At 37.2% G+C, this 17,837-nt stretch overlaps 2 protein-coding genes and 1 long non-coding RNA gene across 3 annotated transcripts in view; all 3 read right to left on the minus strand.

The window, feature by feature from the left end:
• LOC140150593 (uncharacterized) overlaps positions 1-17,300 on the minus strand; it is an 84,525-nt gene extending 67,225 nt beyond the window's left edge. The window contains exon 1 of the mRNA XM_072172640.1: positions 17,164-17,300. Within this exon, the coding sequence (XP_072028741.1) occupies positions 17,164-17,166 (3 nt within the window). The 5' untranslated portion in view covers positions 17,167-17,300. The remainder of the gene's footprint in view (positions 1-17,163) is intronic.
• Positions 24-11,655, minus strand: LOC140150601 (uncharacterized). The gene is made up of 3 exons (XR_011858817.1): positions 11,518-11,655; positions 1,385-1,467; positions 24-978 (listed from the first exon to the last, which is right to left on the minus strand). It is a non-coding gene; the product is annotated as an uncharacterized lncRNA (long non-coding RNA).
• On the minus strand, positions 15,516-17,150 carry LOC140149532 (uncharacterized). Its single transcript, XM_072171612.1, has 3 exons — positions 17,116-17,150; positions 15,825-16,363; positions 15,516-15,670 (listed from the first exon to the last, which is right to left on the minus strand). The coding sequence occupies exons 1-3, from the start codon at positions 17,148-17,150 to the stop codon at positions 15,516-15,518; spliced, it is 729 nt and encodes a 242-aa protein (XP_072027713.1).
• Positions 17,301-17,837: the final 537 nt, after the last annotated feature.

Genomic DNA, 17,837 nt, shown 5'->3' on the forward strand with positions numbered 1-17,837 from the left:
AAAAACGAAGAAAAAAAAAAAAGGGAAAAATGCTGACCGACCTACCCTAATTTTTCAAATGTCAATCAAACAATTTTTAGGCCTAAATGCTAGGATCATTCATGGTTGATATTTAAAAAAGAAGAAGAAAAAAATAATAGGCCCTAGTGTTTTTAATATGCAAATAGTTATATATAATGTGTTCATGTCATACTCTATTAATGATTTCAAAATGGATACAAATGCATTTTGAAATCATTAATAGAGTATCTCATGAACACACCGAATTATAGCTTTGCAAAAACACTGGGGCCTTATTTTTCTTATCTTTTGTTTTAAATGTCAATGAAGACTGATCCTAGCATTTAGCTCTAGTACAGGGACACTCCAAAACCAAATCAATAAAAACAAAAAAAAAAACTTAAATACAGAACTGTACTCTCTGAACTTTAATTATTGTTCCAAGTTTGGTTCCTGAACCAAACCGTTGATTTTCAAAATTAAAAAGTAAGTGACAGATGCTTTACCACGTAACAACATACACCTTTTTAATTTCTTTGTAGCAAAATTAATTACGGTACTCAAAAATTAAATTTTCTGACTGCAGTTCTTTCAGAGGCCCTGTATTAAATCAAATTCCTGTGTCATAATCTTTGACTGTTATACATGTGTACATTGTTTATGTAATTTTTAGAGTAATACTGGAGCCCTTTTAGTTTTGTTCTCCATGAACACAATCATTTTGTGTTCTGTGTTTCTGCACAATTCATTTTCATACAGGCCAAACAAGTGTTTTTTGTCTGATTTTTCTCAATTGCTGAATGCTGTAACTTTACATCTAATTGCTATTTGAGAAGTATGTGACAAATCAGTAGGCTACATAATCCACTGAATAATCAGCAATAATAGTTCTGTCTGTTGATTCAAAAATCGGTTGTTCGCTATTTATGTCCAAGGTGGCCATCACAAGGTCCAATTTCCAAATCATCATGCATGCTCCTGTATATGTAAGACAATAATAACAATTAAACATAATATATTAAATGGGTCTGATAAATGTCTGCATGGAGATTTATTCACCAATAAAGTGAGTGCTGAGACGTCTCATTACGTATCATTGAATCAGTGACATTATGGGGATTTAGTATTTTTTCTTTCAAATCAAAAGCAAATAAAAAGAGCCATTTTAGTGTGCTGCCATAGATTATGTTTTTCACATTTTCAAGCCTTTCTGTGATTGTTTAGGGTAATGTAGCCTCTTCCAGTTTTTTAGTTGCTTGTCTTATCTAGGCTTATTTATATTCCACCATTCTTAATTAATTTCACCAATATACTCTATGGTGTTTTGCTGTTGGCATGATTCTAAAGGAAAAAATGAGTTGACATTAAGCATGTTTCTACTTACAAAGTAACAGGTCATTGTCTGTCAGAAACCCAAGATCGTGTTGCATCAAGCCATCTCCATTACTGTTGTTCATCAAATGTCAACTGCAAACCAAATACACAAATTAATGATTTAATAAATGGCAGTTTTTTCTCACAAATGATGTTTTCATCATAAAATAAGTATATCCCCATTTACCAATTCCTCATGTTTGCTAAAAAATTGTGCCCTGAGCTGGCGCTCTAATTGGATATGGTATATTAACCGGCTCTCAACTTGAGCTAGCTAAACCTGATTTATCTCTAGGCCTCAACCGACATGGCAGAACTGTCTACCGATTGGATATCGATGTAAATAATATCGGCCAATATCTGATCCGATCAGATATCAGTTAAAAATTCTTTTTTTTTAAATTAAATTTAAAAAATTTTTCCAAAGTTTCCAGCAACTTTGAAAAACCACTGGACCTATTCGGAGGTGATAAGATCAGCCAAAATTAATTTGAAAAAAAAATTGGAAACAATTACGCATTTATAATAATTATGTAATAGATGAAGCGCTAAGAGGTAAACATTTGTTGATAGTTTGCATATTGGATAACAAACTGTAATCTTTGCGTAATTTTGTTCCCAATTTTTTTCTTCAAATTAACTGTGCTAGCACCTCAGAATAGGTGCAGTGGTTCTTCAAAGTTGCAGAAAACTTTGCAAACAAAAATAATTGGAAATTTTTTTTGAACTGATATCCGATCAAATACCGATATCGAAAATATCTGGCCGACGGTACGATATCCCATTTAATGATCGGTTGATCCTATTTATCTCCAAACAAAAATGATACTGAGATATTATTTTAACTAATTTTGAGTTAGATTCAGAATGCCAAAATCGGGGACTTCACATGTGAAAAAAAATCCCCACCATACTCCCATGGGACCAGGATTTGTACCATTCGAGAATCGAGACAGTAACGTTTGCTTACTACTTACTTGAGTACTCTAGCTTCAAATTTGCACACAATAGTTTTACATGTACAGCTTTGTACGCTCGATGCTCGAGTCCATTTGCTATCATTATTTCAGTGGATCTGCCGATCAGCATTGACATGTAATATTTCTGCTGATTTTGATGCAAGTTAAAATTTGATTGAGTCAACTGTGTATTTTAAGGAAATGCTGCCTGTCTAATATTTAATTGAAGTGCAAACTGCAATTTTAGCAACATTTTGATACGATCTCCAGCAGTGATCGGCTTTGTTTACTTACAGCTTCCCTAGCCATTGATTTCTAAGTACTAGATTTTGATAGCTCAGGACTCGTCTTTAAATAGTGTGAAGCTATCTGTGACAAATTCGAAGCTAGACTTCTCGTACAAGCGTTCATGTGTATTGTGTAATTACACACACAATCAAACGTTTATAAATTAACACTGTATGAAGGCCGCAGTCACCTCACACTTCATCCCGAACCTGGTGCACTGCTGCCTTGCAATGGTGCTATAAGTATAATATATGTTGCACTTGCAGTAAATCAAAGTTTGATGAGCGCGTACGTACCGTGATGTTGTAAAGTCTGAGCTAACAATGTGTTATGTACAGCACAAAGTTAATTTGTAAATTTCCACTGACTCCACATCAGCAGATCACCTCTGCAGACAACAATCAGACAAGTGTGTTCCAACGGTAATAAAAATGACTGACTGAGCTGAGCTGAGTAAATTTTGTGATGTACACTCTCGTCAAAGGTTTACTCATGTACTCCAAACGCCATGCCATCAGACAGAATCAGTATGCTTCTGCTTCTGCTTAAATACTGTACTCATCACCCTGTAGGGTTATCTCGGTACAGGTCTGGTCATGTGGGTAGCAGCAAATTAAATCCTGAAGTGTGCGCGGATGACTAAATTATTTATGTCCAAAGTATCTAAAGCAGTTTTAAAACTGTCCACGCTCGGTGCCAACTTTATTTCCTCAGGCAAAAGATTCCATTCAGGTAAAGTTCTTGGATAGAGTGAATATTTTAAACAATCCTTGTTGAAACTGGGTGTCTTATATGAATATTGTCCATGCATACGGCGAGAGTGGTAAGTGTTTTTATGAATAAATTGTTCTATGTTACTAGGTAACAGTCCCCGTGACTCCTTGTAAATCAGGGCTAGCCTGGCTTTAGTGCGACGAACTTCCAGAGTGTCCCATCCTAGGTCTTGAACCAAAGCAGATGCACTTGTTTCTCTGCTGTAGTCTCTTGAGACGAAACGCGCTGCTCTTCTTTGAATTTTCTCGACATTATTTTTGTGAGTTTTGTGGTGTGGGTCCCAGATAGTATTACAGTACTCCAACCTGGGTCGAACAAGTGCCTTATAGGCAATTGATTTAACATCTGCAGGGCAGCTGAATATATTTCTCCGTAGCAATCCCAGCATTCTATTTGCTTTGTTACTGATCTTGTTTATATGAGAACCCCAGTTCAAGTCTTTAGATATCTCTACACCAAGATAAGGATAACTTTTGACGTCCTCCAATGGAGTGTCGTCCATGTTGTACGTTTGGATTTCAGGTTTCCTTTTATGCGTAACTCCCATCGAAAAACATTTGTTTGTAGAGTATCATGCATGCATGCAATGGCTAGTATTATAATATATTTATAATATTCCAGTGTAATAGTATGTATGCCATGTACAAATGATGTAAACTAGACTGCGGAACTCAGTCCTCAATGATAGTCAGTCATTTATCTTTTGGTCATTATATGACTATCATTTGAGGGACTGAGTTGTTATAATATATCTTCCGAGGTGCAATTTCAGACAATAGCTGGGGATTAGTGGGGCAGAGGTTATCTATTGAATCCTTTCATGACCACTGAAGCATAGTCAAGTCTGCAAGGACACTCGGCACAAATTGAAAGACCATCACAAAAGAATGCATGCATGTCAGGTCATCGACACTGTGTTGATATGCGATTTCAGCTATGTTAGCGCTAGCGTCATAATGTATCTTAGGCTGGCAACACCGTGTTTACATTGCTGTAATAATATACGTGACGAGAGTCAATACCGGTAGTTTTGGTTTGGTTATTTAAAGTGGTTATAAATCCCTTATAAAACCCTTTCTCAAGCCCAAGGAAATAACACATGATGTCCAGAAGTGGACTCCACCTAAGGATGCAGAAGAATTCTGAAAAATCGACGGGTGAAGAGTACAGAACGTACGCAAAGTGTGAGCACTGTAGCTAAAAATAGACTAAAAACTTTCAAGTCAAAATTTTCGCCGCTCGGACCAGTGCACCCACTCCAGGGGGCGCAGCACTAATTCAGCGTCCCATAGGATAACGTGTGAATTCGGCCTACTTCAAGCGCCATTCCTGGCGTCCCTGCAATACTTGGCAAAATAAATTTGGTATCAAATTAAAGCTCTGTTTCTCTAGATTCCAAAACTTTTGTTGACATATATCGATGACCATTGACTTTTTCGCTATTTTGCGGTGCAAAAAAAATAGCTAAAAATATACTAAACTCACCACTCACATTTCAAGATGGGGTTTTCTCTTAATCCGCCACAGAGAATTGCTTTTGAGATCAATTGTCCAGTTTTTTTCTGCATGTTATCATTAAAGACACTTGTCGAATTCATATGAGCCAATATTGAGTGATTTTAAGTGAACATGTCGGTAGATATGGTCGCTACAATCTCATATACACTATGGACTATATTAGCCGAATTTCGTTGTTACATAAAATGCGGAGTGATTTAGTGTTGCGCCCTCTTATAAGGTGTTAAAAGGTTTTAAAATCCACATTTATTACTCATTATGTAAACTAGAGAAAATTTGAAGCTCAACACCGAAGATTTCATGTCTCTGCGACATTCCGTTCAAGAGAAATGATGTTTTAAAGATCAGTGCCGAAATGCCGAAAATCGAATATTTCGACTTTTCCTCCAATATGCGAAAGTTTGTACAAAACCCACAAAACTAGTGACAGACGACAATTTGAGCACGTCTTTGAACCAAGTTTAATTTCTTTTCTAGATTATCAGTGTTGCTATTTTCTTTTGCAAATCATTTATTACTGAGTTTGAAGTATAAATACCCCCCCCCCCCGTTCCAGTGGTAACAATTACGATCTTTTGCGTAGGCCTACTGAATATTCAGCAAAACGGCTTCATGCAGATTAACAATGTCTATTAACCTTAAAATCCATTTTGAGCCTTTTTGAGGATTTTTGGACGCATATCTAGACTTTGTAGGCGCCTACTCGGCCAATAAAGTGATTTTTTCCAATAATTTTTCATGAGGATGACTTTTTGTAATCTTTGTTTATCATCATGATTGAAATAGAACACATTTTGTGAAGCGCATCTCTTATTTTGCGCGAAGAATGTAAAAGGAACGCGTTCATAACGACGGCCGTTACAAGGGGGCGCAGCACTAATTCAGCGTCCCATAGGATAACGTGTGAATTCGGCCTACTTCAAGCGCCATTCCTGGCGTCCCTGCAATACTTGGCAAAATAAATTTGGTATCAAATTAAAGCTCTGTTTCTCTAGATTCCAAAACTTTTGTTGACATATATCGATGACCATTGACTTTTTTCGCTATTTTGCGGTGCAAAAAAAAATAGCTAAAAATATACTAAACTCACCACTCACATTTCAAGATGGGGTTTTCTCTTAATCCGCCACAGAGAATTGCTTTTGAGATCAATTGTCCAGTTTTTTCTGCATGTTATCATTAAAGACACTTGTCGAATTCATATGAGCCAATATTGAGTGATTTTAAGTGAACATGTCGGTAGATATGGTCGCTACAATCTCATATACACTATGGACTATATTAGCCGAATTTCGTTGTTACATAAAATGCGGAGTGATTTAGTGTTGCGCCCTCTCCACGCCAAAATTCCCAATTTCATCCAGAGGGCGCTGTTTATATACCAGCTAGTACCGGACACGATTGAAAACAAAAATCAAAATGAACTCGTTTCACGCACCAGTAATGAACTGGGACAGTCCAGACCTCCCAAAAGAATTTAAGAGATTCAAGCAGCACTGTCTTTTCACATTTAAAGGCCCACTGGCAGATAAACCAGAGCTACGTCAAGTCAATTATTTGATGACATACATGGGTGATAAAGGCAGAGAGGTCTACAGCACATTTGAATGGAAGCCAGCAGTTCCAGCGGATGAAGCAAATAACATTGCAGCCCAACCTGCTGAGGATGCCACGCTTGATGGAGTGTTTGGTAAATTTGAAGCATATGTTGCACCAAAGAAAAACGAAATCAGAGCAACGGTAACATTCAATAACAGATATCAACAGTCTACAGAGAAATTTGACAATTTCGTAACAGACTTGAAAATTCTTGTCAAAGCATGCGGGTACCAGGAAGAAGACCGAATGATCCGGGACGCCATAGTATTACGTGCTAGGGAAACGGTGGTCAGAGAAAAATGCCTGGACAAAGGAGATGAGCTGACACTAACTAAAGCAATTCAGATTGGTCAAAACCAAGAAACAGCCAAAGAAAGCATGAAAGCGATGTCTCAAAAAGCTGAAACAAATCTCCACGCAATCAAGAAGACACAGAGAAGTCATAACCACGGTGCAAAGCCAAAGAATGGATCCGACAGAGGTTCAGACAAGAAGAAACAGATGTCGGACAAGACATTCCAGTGCAAGAAGTGCGGCAGAAGGCATAAACCAAGGTCATGTCCTGCATGGGGAACAACTTGTAAATCCTGTGGACAGAAAAATCACTGGCTGACTCATTGCCCTTCAGCGAAGAAAGTCGACCAAATCGGCACAGCTGAAAGCACATATGAGCCTGAAGAGTTCTTCGTAGATGCGCTAGTCACAGAAGACAGCGATGAAGAAGAGTGGATTTTACCAATGAAGATCAACAATATCACAGTACCGTTCAAACTGGATACTGGGGCTGGATGCAATGTTCTACCAATAGGTGAATATAAAAGACTAAAACCCAGACCAGAAATGAAGAGGACTGATGTGAAGGTTAAAGGGATTACTGGAGCACGCATACCCATAATTGGTGTTTGCATGGCACAAGTAACATACAAATCAGGAACAGTACTATTACCATTCCACATCTCAAAGGAGGGTGGAAGACACAATAGGTATCAACCAGTGTTAGGATTGAAAGCCTGTAAGAAGCTAGAGTTGGTCAAAGCTATCTGGAACATAGAAGCTTTAGGTGGACCATCAGTCACAAGATACAAGATCCTTCAAGAAGAGTTTGGAGATGTGTTCGAAGGCCTCGGATGTCTACCGGGTGAACACAAGATCAACGTAGACAAAGAAGTGATCCCCGTGAAGAATGCCTGTCGGAAGGTTCCATTTCCGGTCAGAGAGAAGTTGAAAGCACAACTCGACAAAATGGAACAAATGCAAGTCATTGCCAAGATAGATGAACCAACTGATTGGGTTCATGCAATGGTAACAGTGGTCAAGAAAGATGGCAACCTAAGAATATGCCTTGACCCCAGAGACTTGAACAAAGCAGTCAAGAGAGAAGATTTCAAGTTACCATCAAGAGAAGAGATGATGGCACAGTTTGCAGATGCCAAATATTTCTCTAAATTAGACGCCTACTCAGGATTCTGGCAGATCAAGTTGGACGAAGAAAGCTCCAAGTTGTGTACATTCATCACTCCGTTTGCCAGATATAGGTTTCTGAGGCTCCCGTTTGGAATCTCAATGGCTCCTGAAGCATTCCATCGCAAGATCCACTGTCTGTTTGAAGACCTTGATGGAGTTGACACCATGATGGATGATTTCATCGTGTGGGGTGCTACAAGAGAGGAGCATGATGAACGTCTACGGAAAGTGTTGGAGAAATGCAGAAGTGTAAACCTGAAGTTAAATCTTGACAAATGCCAGTTCGGAGTCAACGAGCTGACATACCTAGGAGACGTCCTTAGCGACAAAGGAATTAAACCTGATCCTAAGAAGACTCAAGCAATCCACGATATGCCACGTCCAGAGTGCAAAGGTGACATTCAGAGATTTCTTGGTATGGTCAATTATCAAGCCAAATTCATACCAGATGTATCAGCCAAGGCAGCTCCACTTAGAGCACTGCAAGAGAATCAGAATGAGTGGTTATGGGGTCCTGAGCAAGAGTCGGCATGGAACGACCTGAGAACAACACTGACTACAAGTCCAGTCTTGAAGTTCTACGATCCGAAGAAACCAACAAAGATCTCCGCTGATGCTTCACAGAACGGCTTGGGCGCAGTCTTACTTCAGCAAGATTCAGATGGTTGGAGTCCTGTAGCCTACGCATCGAAAGCGATGACAGATGCCGAAACTCGCTACGCTCAAATAGAAAAAGAGTGTCTGGCGCTGACAAATGCATGTGAAAGATTTCACCAGTTTGTACATGGTATGACATTTGTGGCAGAAACTGATCACAAACCGCTAGTCTCAATCTTCAAGAAGCCACTAGCAGATAGTCCGCTACGCCTACAGAGAATGCGCATAAGACTCCAGAAGTATGACTTCAACCTGATATACACACCAGGAAAGGAACTGTTCACAGCGGATGCTTTATCAAGAGCATTTGATCAGTCAGAGTCCGCGAAGAAAGATCCATCGCTGGAAGAAGAGGTAGAAGCATACGTAAATGCTATCATGACAACATTGCCAGTAGCTACTACAAGAATGGAGGAGATTAAGGAAGAAACCCTGAAAGATCCTATTCTTACAAAGCTAACCAATGTAATCCTGACTGGTTGGCCAGATGAAAGGAGACAATGTCCACCAGAATGCAGAGAGTACTGGAACTACAGAGAAGAGTTATCAGTAGTCCAAGGCATCATCTTCAAGGGTGATAGGATAGTAGTACCCTCAAGTATGCACAACGCCATGTTGGAACAGATCCACAAAGGGCACTTAGGAATTGAAAAGTGCAAGCGTCGTGCAAGGGATGTACTTTATTGGCCCAGAATCAACTCGGACATTGAAGCTATGGTACAAAGTTGCCCAGCATGCATTGGAAACCAAAGAAAACAGCAAGCTGAACCAATGAAACCACACAAGGTACCAGATCGACCGTGGGAGAAAGTTGGGGTGGACCTTTTCACAATAGATGGAAGAGATTATGTCGCAATGGTAGACTACTATTCACAGTACATAGAAATTAGCACCTTGACAAGTAACACCACCAGCAAAGCTGTAATCAATGCCATGAAGTCAAATTTCGCAAGACATGGGACACCAATGGAAGTGATTAGTGACAACGGACCACAATTTACAAGCCAAGAATTTGTAGATTTCAAGAAAGTGTGGGACTTTAAGCACACAACGTCAAGTCCACACTACCCAGCGTCAAATGGCCAGGCAGAGAATGCAGTAAAACAAATGAAGTCCATGATCAGAAAGGTGACTGCAAGTAAAGAAGACATTTACCTTGCATTACAGATCTATAGAAGTACACCACTAGAGCATGGAAAGTCACCGGCAGAACTTTTGTTCAATAGGCGCATTAGATCTAACCTGCCAATAGCCAAAGTCCTATTAGGCACACTAACAAAGTCTTCAAATTCAACGAAGAAGATGAAAAATGAGTTGAAACGAAGACAGAAAGCAAACTATGATAAGAAAACTGCTTTCTTAGCTCCACTGAAAGTGGGAGATACTGTAAGAGTACAGAAAATGGACAAGCCTACTACTAACAATCCACTTTGGTCACAGAAAGGTGTAATCTTGGAAGTCCTTCCAAATAGATCCTACAAAGTGAAGACTACAACTGGTGAAGTTTACAGAAGAAATCGGCGTCATCTGATGAAAACAACAGAGTCAACGCTTCCTGAAGAGTCAGATGAGGAACAAGCTACAAACCAGCAACCAAGTCAAGCTACAAATCAACAGCCAAGTCAAGCTTCAGAGTTGTCGCCTGCTGCAAGCAAGTCACCAGCAACAGCAACAGCACCAGTTCGTAGAAGTAGTCGCGAAGTCAAGTTAAACCCAAAATACTACAGCGAGGAGTATACCGCTTAGACATTTGTTAAAGTTACATTCATTATTGTGTGGTAGCAAGATAACTATTGCATAAATAATTATGGTTGTTAAAGAAGTTATAAAACAAAATTTGGACAATTGTACATGCATCACAAGAAGTTTGAATGTATGAAATGTTTGAGCAGTTTTGTATGGTATATTATGCAACTTTACATACCATAAAAGTTTGAGTTTAAAAGTTACTCTAGAATAGTTAAATGAAACAGTGATTGGTAACTAAGCAGATATGTTTGGATATCTTTTTCTTAGAACATGATTGTTTGGAAATCAGCATGTCCAAATTCATGCTAGAAAATTTCATTGTTTGTCAAAAGATTTTACTAATTTGTAAATCTGCATAGTTAAAATCTCACTGCATCATACATGTAGTTATGTTTGTTGGAACTTTGAACATCTTAATTGTTAAAGCAGAATGTGTTCTGTAATTCTGAAATGTTAAAAGTGTTTAAACTTCACACATGTTAAAGACTCAAAAGTGACTCAAAATATAGATGTAAACACTGCAGTGAAGCTTTATTCATCACTATAATATTTTACACTGCACAGGATTTGAAATGCATATTTGTAAAGCGTTTTATGGAAAACAGCTAAAACATGTAAAATGCAAGGATACAGCAGAACTGAAATAACTCTGAACATTTGAGAACTTTCAAAAGCATTGTGAACTTTCTAAAGTATCAAGTTTTGCTGAACTTTATCTTTTCCGTCAAAAGGGGGAAGATGTGTTGATATGCGATTTCAGCTATGTTAGCGCTAGCGTCATAATGTATCTTAGGCTGGCAACACCGTGTTTACATTGCTGTAATAATATACGTGACGAGAGTCAATACCGGTAGTTTTGGTTTGGTTATTTAAAGTGGTTATAAATCCCTTATAAAACCCTTTCTCAAGCCCAAGGAAATAACACAGACACCAATTTGGTGTTTGTTATGACACAAATTTTGTGTCTGTTATGCACCTCGAAATATGTACCTTAAAGTCTGTATCTAGATGTAAACATTGTAATGTACAGGAGGATGTATGCAGAGATTGCAGGGATTTTAGACTGGACTCAATGGACCTGGCCTGTCGAGCTGTATCAATAAAATCAACAGAAATCAGTTCGTTAAGTACTTACTTTCTCGTCTTGAGATTTTCTTTCATGAAAAGGTGCTCAAAATTACCAAATAGATGTTGAAAATTCGGTCAATTTTCAATCAAATCTGCTCGCGTTGACAGATCGTGCTACGGTGCTACGGCGAACGAAATCAATCAGCTGTTCAAAGGTCAGATCAAATTGATCAGGTCAACAGTCACTTCCGGCACCCGAAATACGGGGCACCAATCAGAAGAGTCGTTATATGTGCTCTTTTGCAGACTGTTTGTTAGGAGGATCGACGAGTGTCAGACCGACGCAAACTGGCTGTGTAGGAGACTACATCTGAAATGACATCAATCACATGCGGTGTCCCGCAAGGATCGATATTAGGTCCACTTTTGTTTCTAATTTACATTAATGATCTTCCCCTTTGTTCTACCACAGCTGACTTCATCATTTTTTTTTTTTTTTCAAATATTCTCTTTTCTCACAAGGACGAAAATTCTCTCGAAACCCTGATTAATAATGAATTGGAAACTATCTCCAACTGGTTTAAGCTAAATAAACTCTCATTAAATGTTAAAAAAAAACTAATTTCATGATTTTTAAAAATAAACATACTACCAAACATCAAAAGGAAATTAATATTCATATTAATAATAATAAACTAGAAAAAGTCCACACAACCAAATTTCTTGGCATACTAATTGACGATAATCTTTCCTGGAAATCTCATACGTCCCATATATCTAAAATAGTCTCTAAATATAATGGCATTATTCGTAAAGTTCGTCCTTTTCTTCCTCAGGAATCCTTATTTACACTTTACAACACCTTTGCAGTTCCCTATATTTCATACTGCAATATTATCTGGGCTGACAAAACAACTCGCACCTTGAATCACTTTTTTCTCCTCCAAAAAGAATCATCCGCACGTGCACTAACTCCCTTTGGCTGGCCCACACAGAACCCCTCTTCAAGCAACTTAACACACTTAAGATTCAAGATATACATTTTCACCAACTTGGAACGTTCATGTTCAATTCCCACCACAAATTATTTCCAACTGACTTGTCTCTAAATAACTTGTTCATTACAAACGCAAGTATTCACGATCACCTCACAAGACAAGCCGGTAATTTCCATGTCAATTTAACCAAAACAAAACTTGCTGATAATACCATTAAGATTCAAGGTGCTCTACTATGGAATTCACTCCCCCAGTCAATCAAATCCAGCCCCTCTGTGTCATCCTTCAAAACTAATTTTAAAAAGCATCTCATCAGTAGCTACATTTCTGGCTAATGGATCAAATATTTTTATATTTCTATTATTATTATTATATTAAAATATATCTCAGATTGGACTTGTTTTCGTGTGTTTGTGTTATATTGTTCCCTCTGCCTTGCGGGTAGATCTTGGTTGGAGTTTGTCCCCAATAAATTATTTTCCAACAATTTTTTTGTATGTAACTCCAATATTGAATATCATTATCATTTGCTATATTTATCATTTACTTTGTAGGTACTAGCCTTTTTACAATTTCACATGTAAATGTTGGATTTAGGCCTCTGATTTGCTCATGCATACATATTTTGTTTTTAAGGTTGTAGGCCTATATCCAATACTTGTTACATTTACAATACATCTTTTTCATGTAATATTTTGGAAATTGCCTAAAATGATTATAATGGTTATAAAATTATTTCTTATTTAATATGCATTGTATACTTTGAATTTTGCATTGGTAAATCTTGTATTTTCTCTACTTACAAGGCTTGTTTGTCTTTGTTCGTTTTTTTCCTAATGTATTAAATTTTGTTTTGCTTATTGTAAAATTGAAACATTATGTATAGGGTGCCACGTCATCACGCTGTGCGTTTGGTGGCATCCTCATCCTCTGTTTCTCATACTTTTGTCATATAATTTAAAATGTTCCACACTGTTTTATACAAGAAAATATTATTCTGTATTATGTTAACATGTATTTTGAATGGATGAAATAAACTGAACTGAACTGAACTGAATAAAACCTATTATCACCCTATGTTGATTGTAATCACTGCACTGATCAAATGATATCAGCTGTCATGATTGAATACAAATGCTCGTATATCTATAGTAAACAAATCAACGCAATGAACCCAGATCATCTTTGTTTTATTGTAAATTGTGAAGTGACTTAAGGTGGTACACCCCCTGATATATTTTGTGACTAATTTTGCATTTTTCTCAAAAAAGAACTACACACTGGTAACAAAAGTTATATTATAGGGCAAGGAATCCAATCACTTCACTGAATTTTCAGTGTTTCAAGACAAGTGGTTGTCTCCACACGGAGCGACCGTTTAAACAAACAAACAAACAAACAAACATTCTAGCGGTAACCTCTTTTCTTATCATAAATAACGTACTGCTTGTCACTGAAATTCCAGTATAGTAACTGGATTCCTTGACCCTATAATATATGTACATAACTTTTGTTACCAGTGTGTTATTATTTTTTGAGAAAAATGCAAAAATAGTCCCAAATTTATCAAGGGGTGTAGTACCACCTTAATGTGACGTAGGCAAAAAGATTATGTGATAACATGATAACATGATGATTCACTCTTATTGTTATTATTATTACTATTCGAACGAATTTTTGCCGCAATATTAAGCTCAACATAAAGCCTGATACAGCTTTTAATTTGCGACACATGTTTTAAAAGTCCAACAGAATGCTGGTAAATATATTGTTTTTTAAAATTCTAAAATCAGAAATGAAAAGTATATCTTAGACTGACTTTTGGGTTTGTTTTGCTTTATTAATGACATGGGCCAGATATACACATTGATGAAAAATTAGATATAACAATAACTGTACAGGTAGTACAACAGTAACTGCAGTAACTGTGACCAGAGGCAGTGATAAGAGGTAGTTCAACAGTAACTGTGATCAGAGGAAGTTCAACAGTACCTGTGATCAGAGGTAGTTCAACAGTAACTGTGATCAGAGGTAGTTCAACAGAGACTGTGATCAGAGGTAGTTCAACAATAACAGCTCTGATTGTTATTATTATTACTATTCGAATGAATTATTGCCGCAATATTAACCTCAACATAAAGCCTGATATAGCTTTTTATTTGCGACACATGTTTTAAAACTCCCAAAAGAATGCTGGTAATTATTGCATCTTTTTAAAATTTTAAAATCAGAAATGAAAAGTATATCTCAGACTCAAGAGTAAACTTTTAGGTTTGTTTTACTTTTTTAATGACATGGGCCAGATACACACTGTTCTTTTAAGAACTTTGAATGATTGAATAGATACAATTACAATTTTCATTCCATGCACTAAAATGTTTTGAAAATATAGAAACATAAGTTCTTTAGAGTTAACATAGCAAATATGAAAGAGCTGTATTTCGTCAGTTATAAGAACGAGTGCTTGGTGCGCATTAATGACTTTTCAAATCAATCCCTGTCTTGTCCTAAGGGCATTGGATATTTCAGAAATGTAGCGGTGCCGTTACTTATACAAATATAATGGCAGTACACTTAAAGTTTGATCGGACATTTCAGAAATGTCCGTTCATACCCTTAATTGACTTTGCATTATTACAAGACTCATAGTTCAGTGTACAAGTGACTGATTTGAAAATGTAAACAGGGTTGTGCTCCAAGCACTCTCAGTGAAAACAATTCTAACTATTTTATGTTTAAAAAACTATTTATTCGGCAAATTAGATATAACAATAACTGTACAGGTAGTACAACCGTAACTGCGGTAACTGTGACCAGAGGCAGTTTAACAGTACCTGTGATCAGAGGTAGTTCAACAGTACCTGTGATCAGAGGTAGTTCAACAGTACCTGTGATCAGAGGTAGTTCAACAGTACCCGTTATCAGAGGTAGTTCAACAGTACCTGTGATCAGAGGTAGTTTAACAGGAACTGTGATCAGAGGTAGTTCACCCGTAACTGTGATAAGAGGTAGTTTAACAGTAACTGTGATCAGAGGTAGTTCAACAGTGCCTGTGATCAGAGGTTAGTTAACTACAGTTAGTTAACTGTAGCCACATGTTGTTCAACAGTAAATTCAGAAGTAGTTCAACAATAACTGTGATCATAGGTAGTATTACAAAATATGTAGTTCCAACAGGTACTGTGATCAGGGATAGTTCATGTAATGTAGTACATGTAGTACCTGTAATAAGAAGGTGATCAGCACGTTCATACGCTTCATGCTTCTTCAAATGACCTGACTTTGTGAAGCCTTTATTACCAAATTATACTTATGGTAAGTCTTATCGTTCGTGTGGAATTTTCAGTATGAATTCTTTCATGTTGCTTCATATTACTTGACGTTGTGAAGCCTTTGTTACAAAACGTACACTTATAAGGATTCTCCTTGGTATGGATTCGCTCATGCTCCTTCAAACTACTTGACGATGTGAGGCCTTTGTTACAAAATGTACATTTAAAAGGCTTCTCCCCAGTATGAACACGTTCATGCTCCTTCAAACTACCTGATTGTGTGAAGCCTTTGTTACAAAATGTACATTTAAAAGGCTTCTCCCCAGTATGAACACGTTCATGTTGCTTCAAATTACCTGACGTTGTGAATCCTTTGTTACAAAATGTACACCTAAACGGCTTCTCTTTAGAATGAATACGTTCATGTTCCTTCAAATGACATGACTGTGTAAAGCTTTTGTTACAAAATGTACATTTAAAAGGCTTCTCCCCAGTATGAACATGTTCATGTTGCTTCAAACTACCTGATTGTGTGAAGCCTTTGTTACAAAATGAACATTTAAAGGGTTTCTCCATAGTATGTATACGTTCATGTTCCTTCAAATGATATGACCAAGTAAAGCCTTTACTGCAAAATGTACACCTAAAAAAGGTTTGCCTTCTCCATAGAGTTGTACATTAAATCATTATACATGCAAAATCAAAAACTATGGAGTAGGCAAACCTAACTGATGTGTTGAAGCCATCAAGACCCCAAGCCAATATCTCTCAGAAATGTTGTCCAAGAACATATCTTCAACATACCTGAAATTGATGGTGGGGCAAATTGTCTGACATTGGTTTTCAGGGGGGTCAAAATGTAAAAAAAGTGGTTTTGCATGGGTAATATCTCAGCTAAATGTATTCTAATATGCTCAATATTGGATAAGAGTAATGTCCTACCAAAGGGCTCTGACTGGCAAAAAAATGGACAATAAAATTATTTTTACTTTTGGAGTTCTGACCCCCCAAAGTTGGTCCTGGTTGGACGAAGTTGCATTTTGAGGGCCCTATATCTTTTAAAGTAAAGGGGTTACAAGTTTCCTGATACCAGATTTGATTTCTACACCAAAAAGTACCCCAGGATACATACTTTTCAAAGTTTTAAAGGGTTCCTTTATACATTTATGGACCTCCAAACATCGTCTTTCGCGTTGCGACACATTTTTACGCTGACCCCCTAAATTTCAAATTGATGCCACGGGAAAACGAAATGGAGTATGAAGCTCAATTTTTCAGGATTTTACTTTCTCATCAATATCTACCACCACACAGAAAAAGAAAAAAATTGAAGAGGTGCTGCGGTGCACATCCCTGGAGTTGACATGGAATGGGCCACAGTGTAATGTGTTTTACACTCGGGTTTTATAATCTTTGGTTTTAAAGCCCATGTAAGTTACTCACCATGCTCACACGCACCGTCTTTACGAAATAACTCAAGGATATGATGGATATCTTGACCAAAATTCTACGCACGATGATCAACGTACACCAACAACACCATTACATGTATGCAACACGGGGCAAATAATAATAGACAACAACTGACACTCTGGTAGTTTAAGTTGAAGTAACAACAGCATGCATGGATGATGCATTCAGATGATCCTACTTGACTTTCATGACGACAATGATGCATGCCTATTGTTATTTAAATAACGTGAATCAATTGATTAAGGATGAAATAACTATCACGTTCGATCGATCGATCGATGAAAAACTTTCAGTTATATATTTGAGGATGTTTATTTTGGAATATTTATGATTGAATAAAAATTATTTTATAATAAAAATTCCTTTAAAATGGAATGGGGCCGCCAATGGGAGCTTTGATGTGATGTGTTGAAATAAAAATGTAACCGTCTGGGTACAATTTTCTTCTTTAAAACAATAATGTAACATTAGCATAGAAAGATTAGGAAATGTAAAGCATATCTATAATTACAGTGAGAGAGGTATAAAATCGTACTACATGGGATGCAAGAGGATTGGTTTCAAATAAAAAGGAATAAAGTCACCATTTCGGTTACTATTGTTAGGAAATCATGTTGTGGGAGGGGGGTTGTTGGAGCAGAATT

This window comes from Amphiura filiformis, chromosome 4 (genome assembly GCF_039555335.1).
Source record: "Amphiura filiformis chromosome 4, Afil_fr2py, whole genome shotgun sequence".
In the NCBI taxonomy this organism is placed as follows: domain Eukaryota; kingdom Metazoa; phylum Echinodermata; class Ophiuroidea; order Amphilepidida; family Amphiuridae; genus Amphiura; species Amphiura filiformis.

Coding starts and splice junctions, on each gene's coding strand:
- LOC140149532 (XM_072171612.1), bottom strand. CDS start 17,150: ATGGGCTTTAAAACCAAAGATTATAAAACCCGAGT. Junction 16,364..17,115: donor AAAGATTATAAAACCCGAGT/GTAAAACACATT, acceptor AACCTTTTTTAG/GTGTACATTTTGCAGTAAAG. Junction 15,671..15,824: donor CAAAGGCTTCACAACGTCAA/GTAATATGAAGC, acceptor TTCTTATTACAG/GTACTACATGTACTACATTA.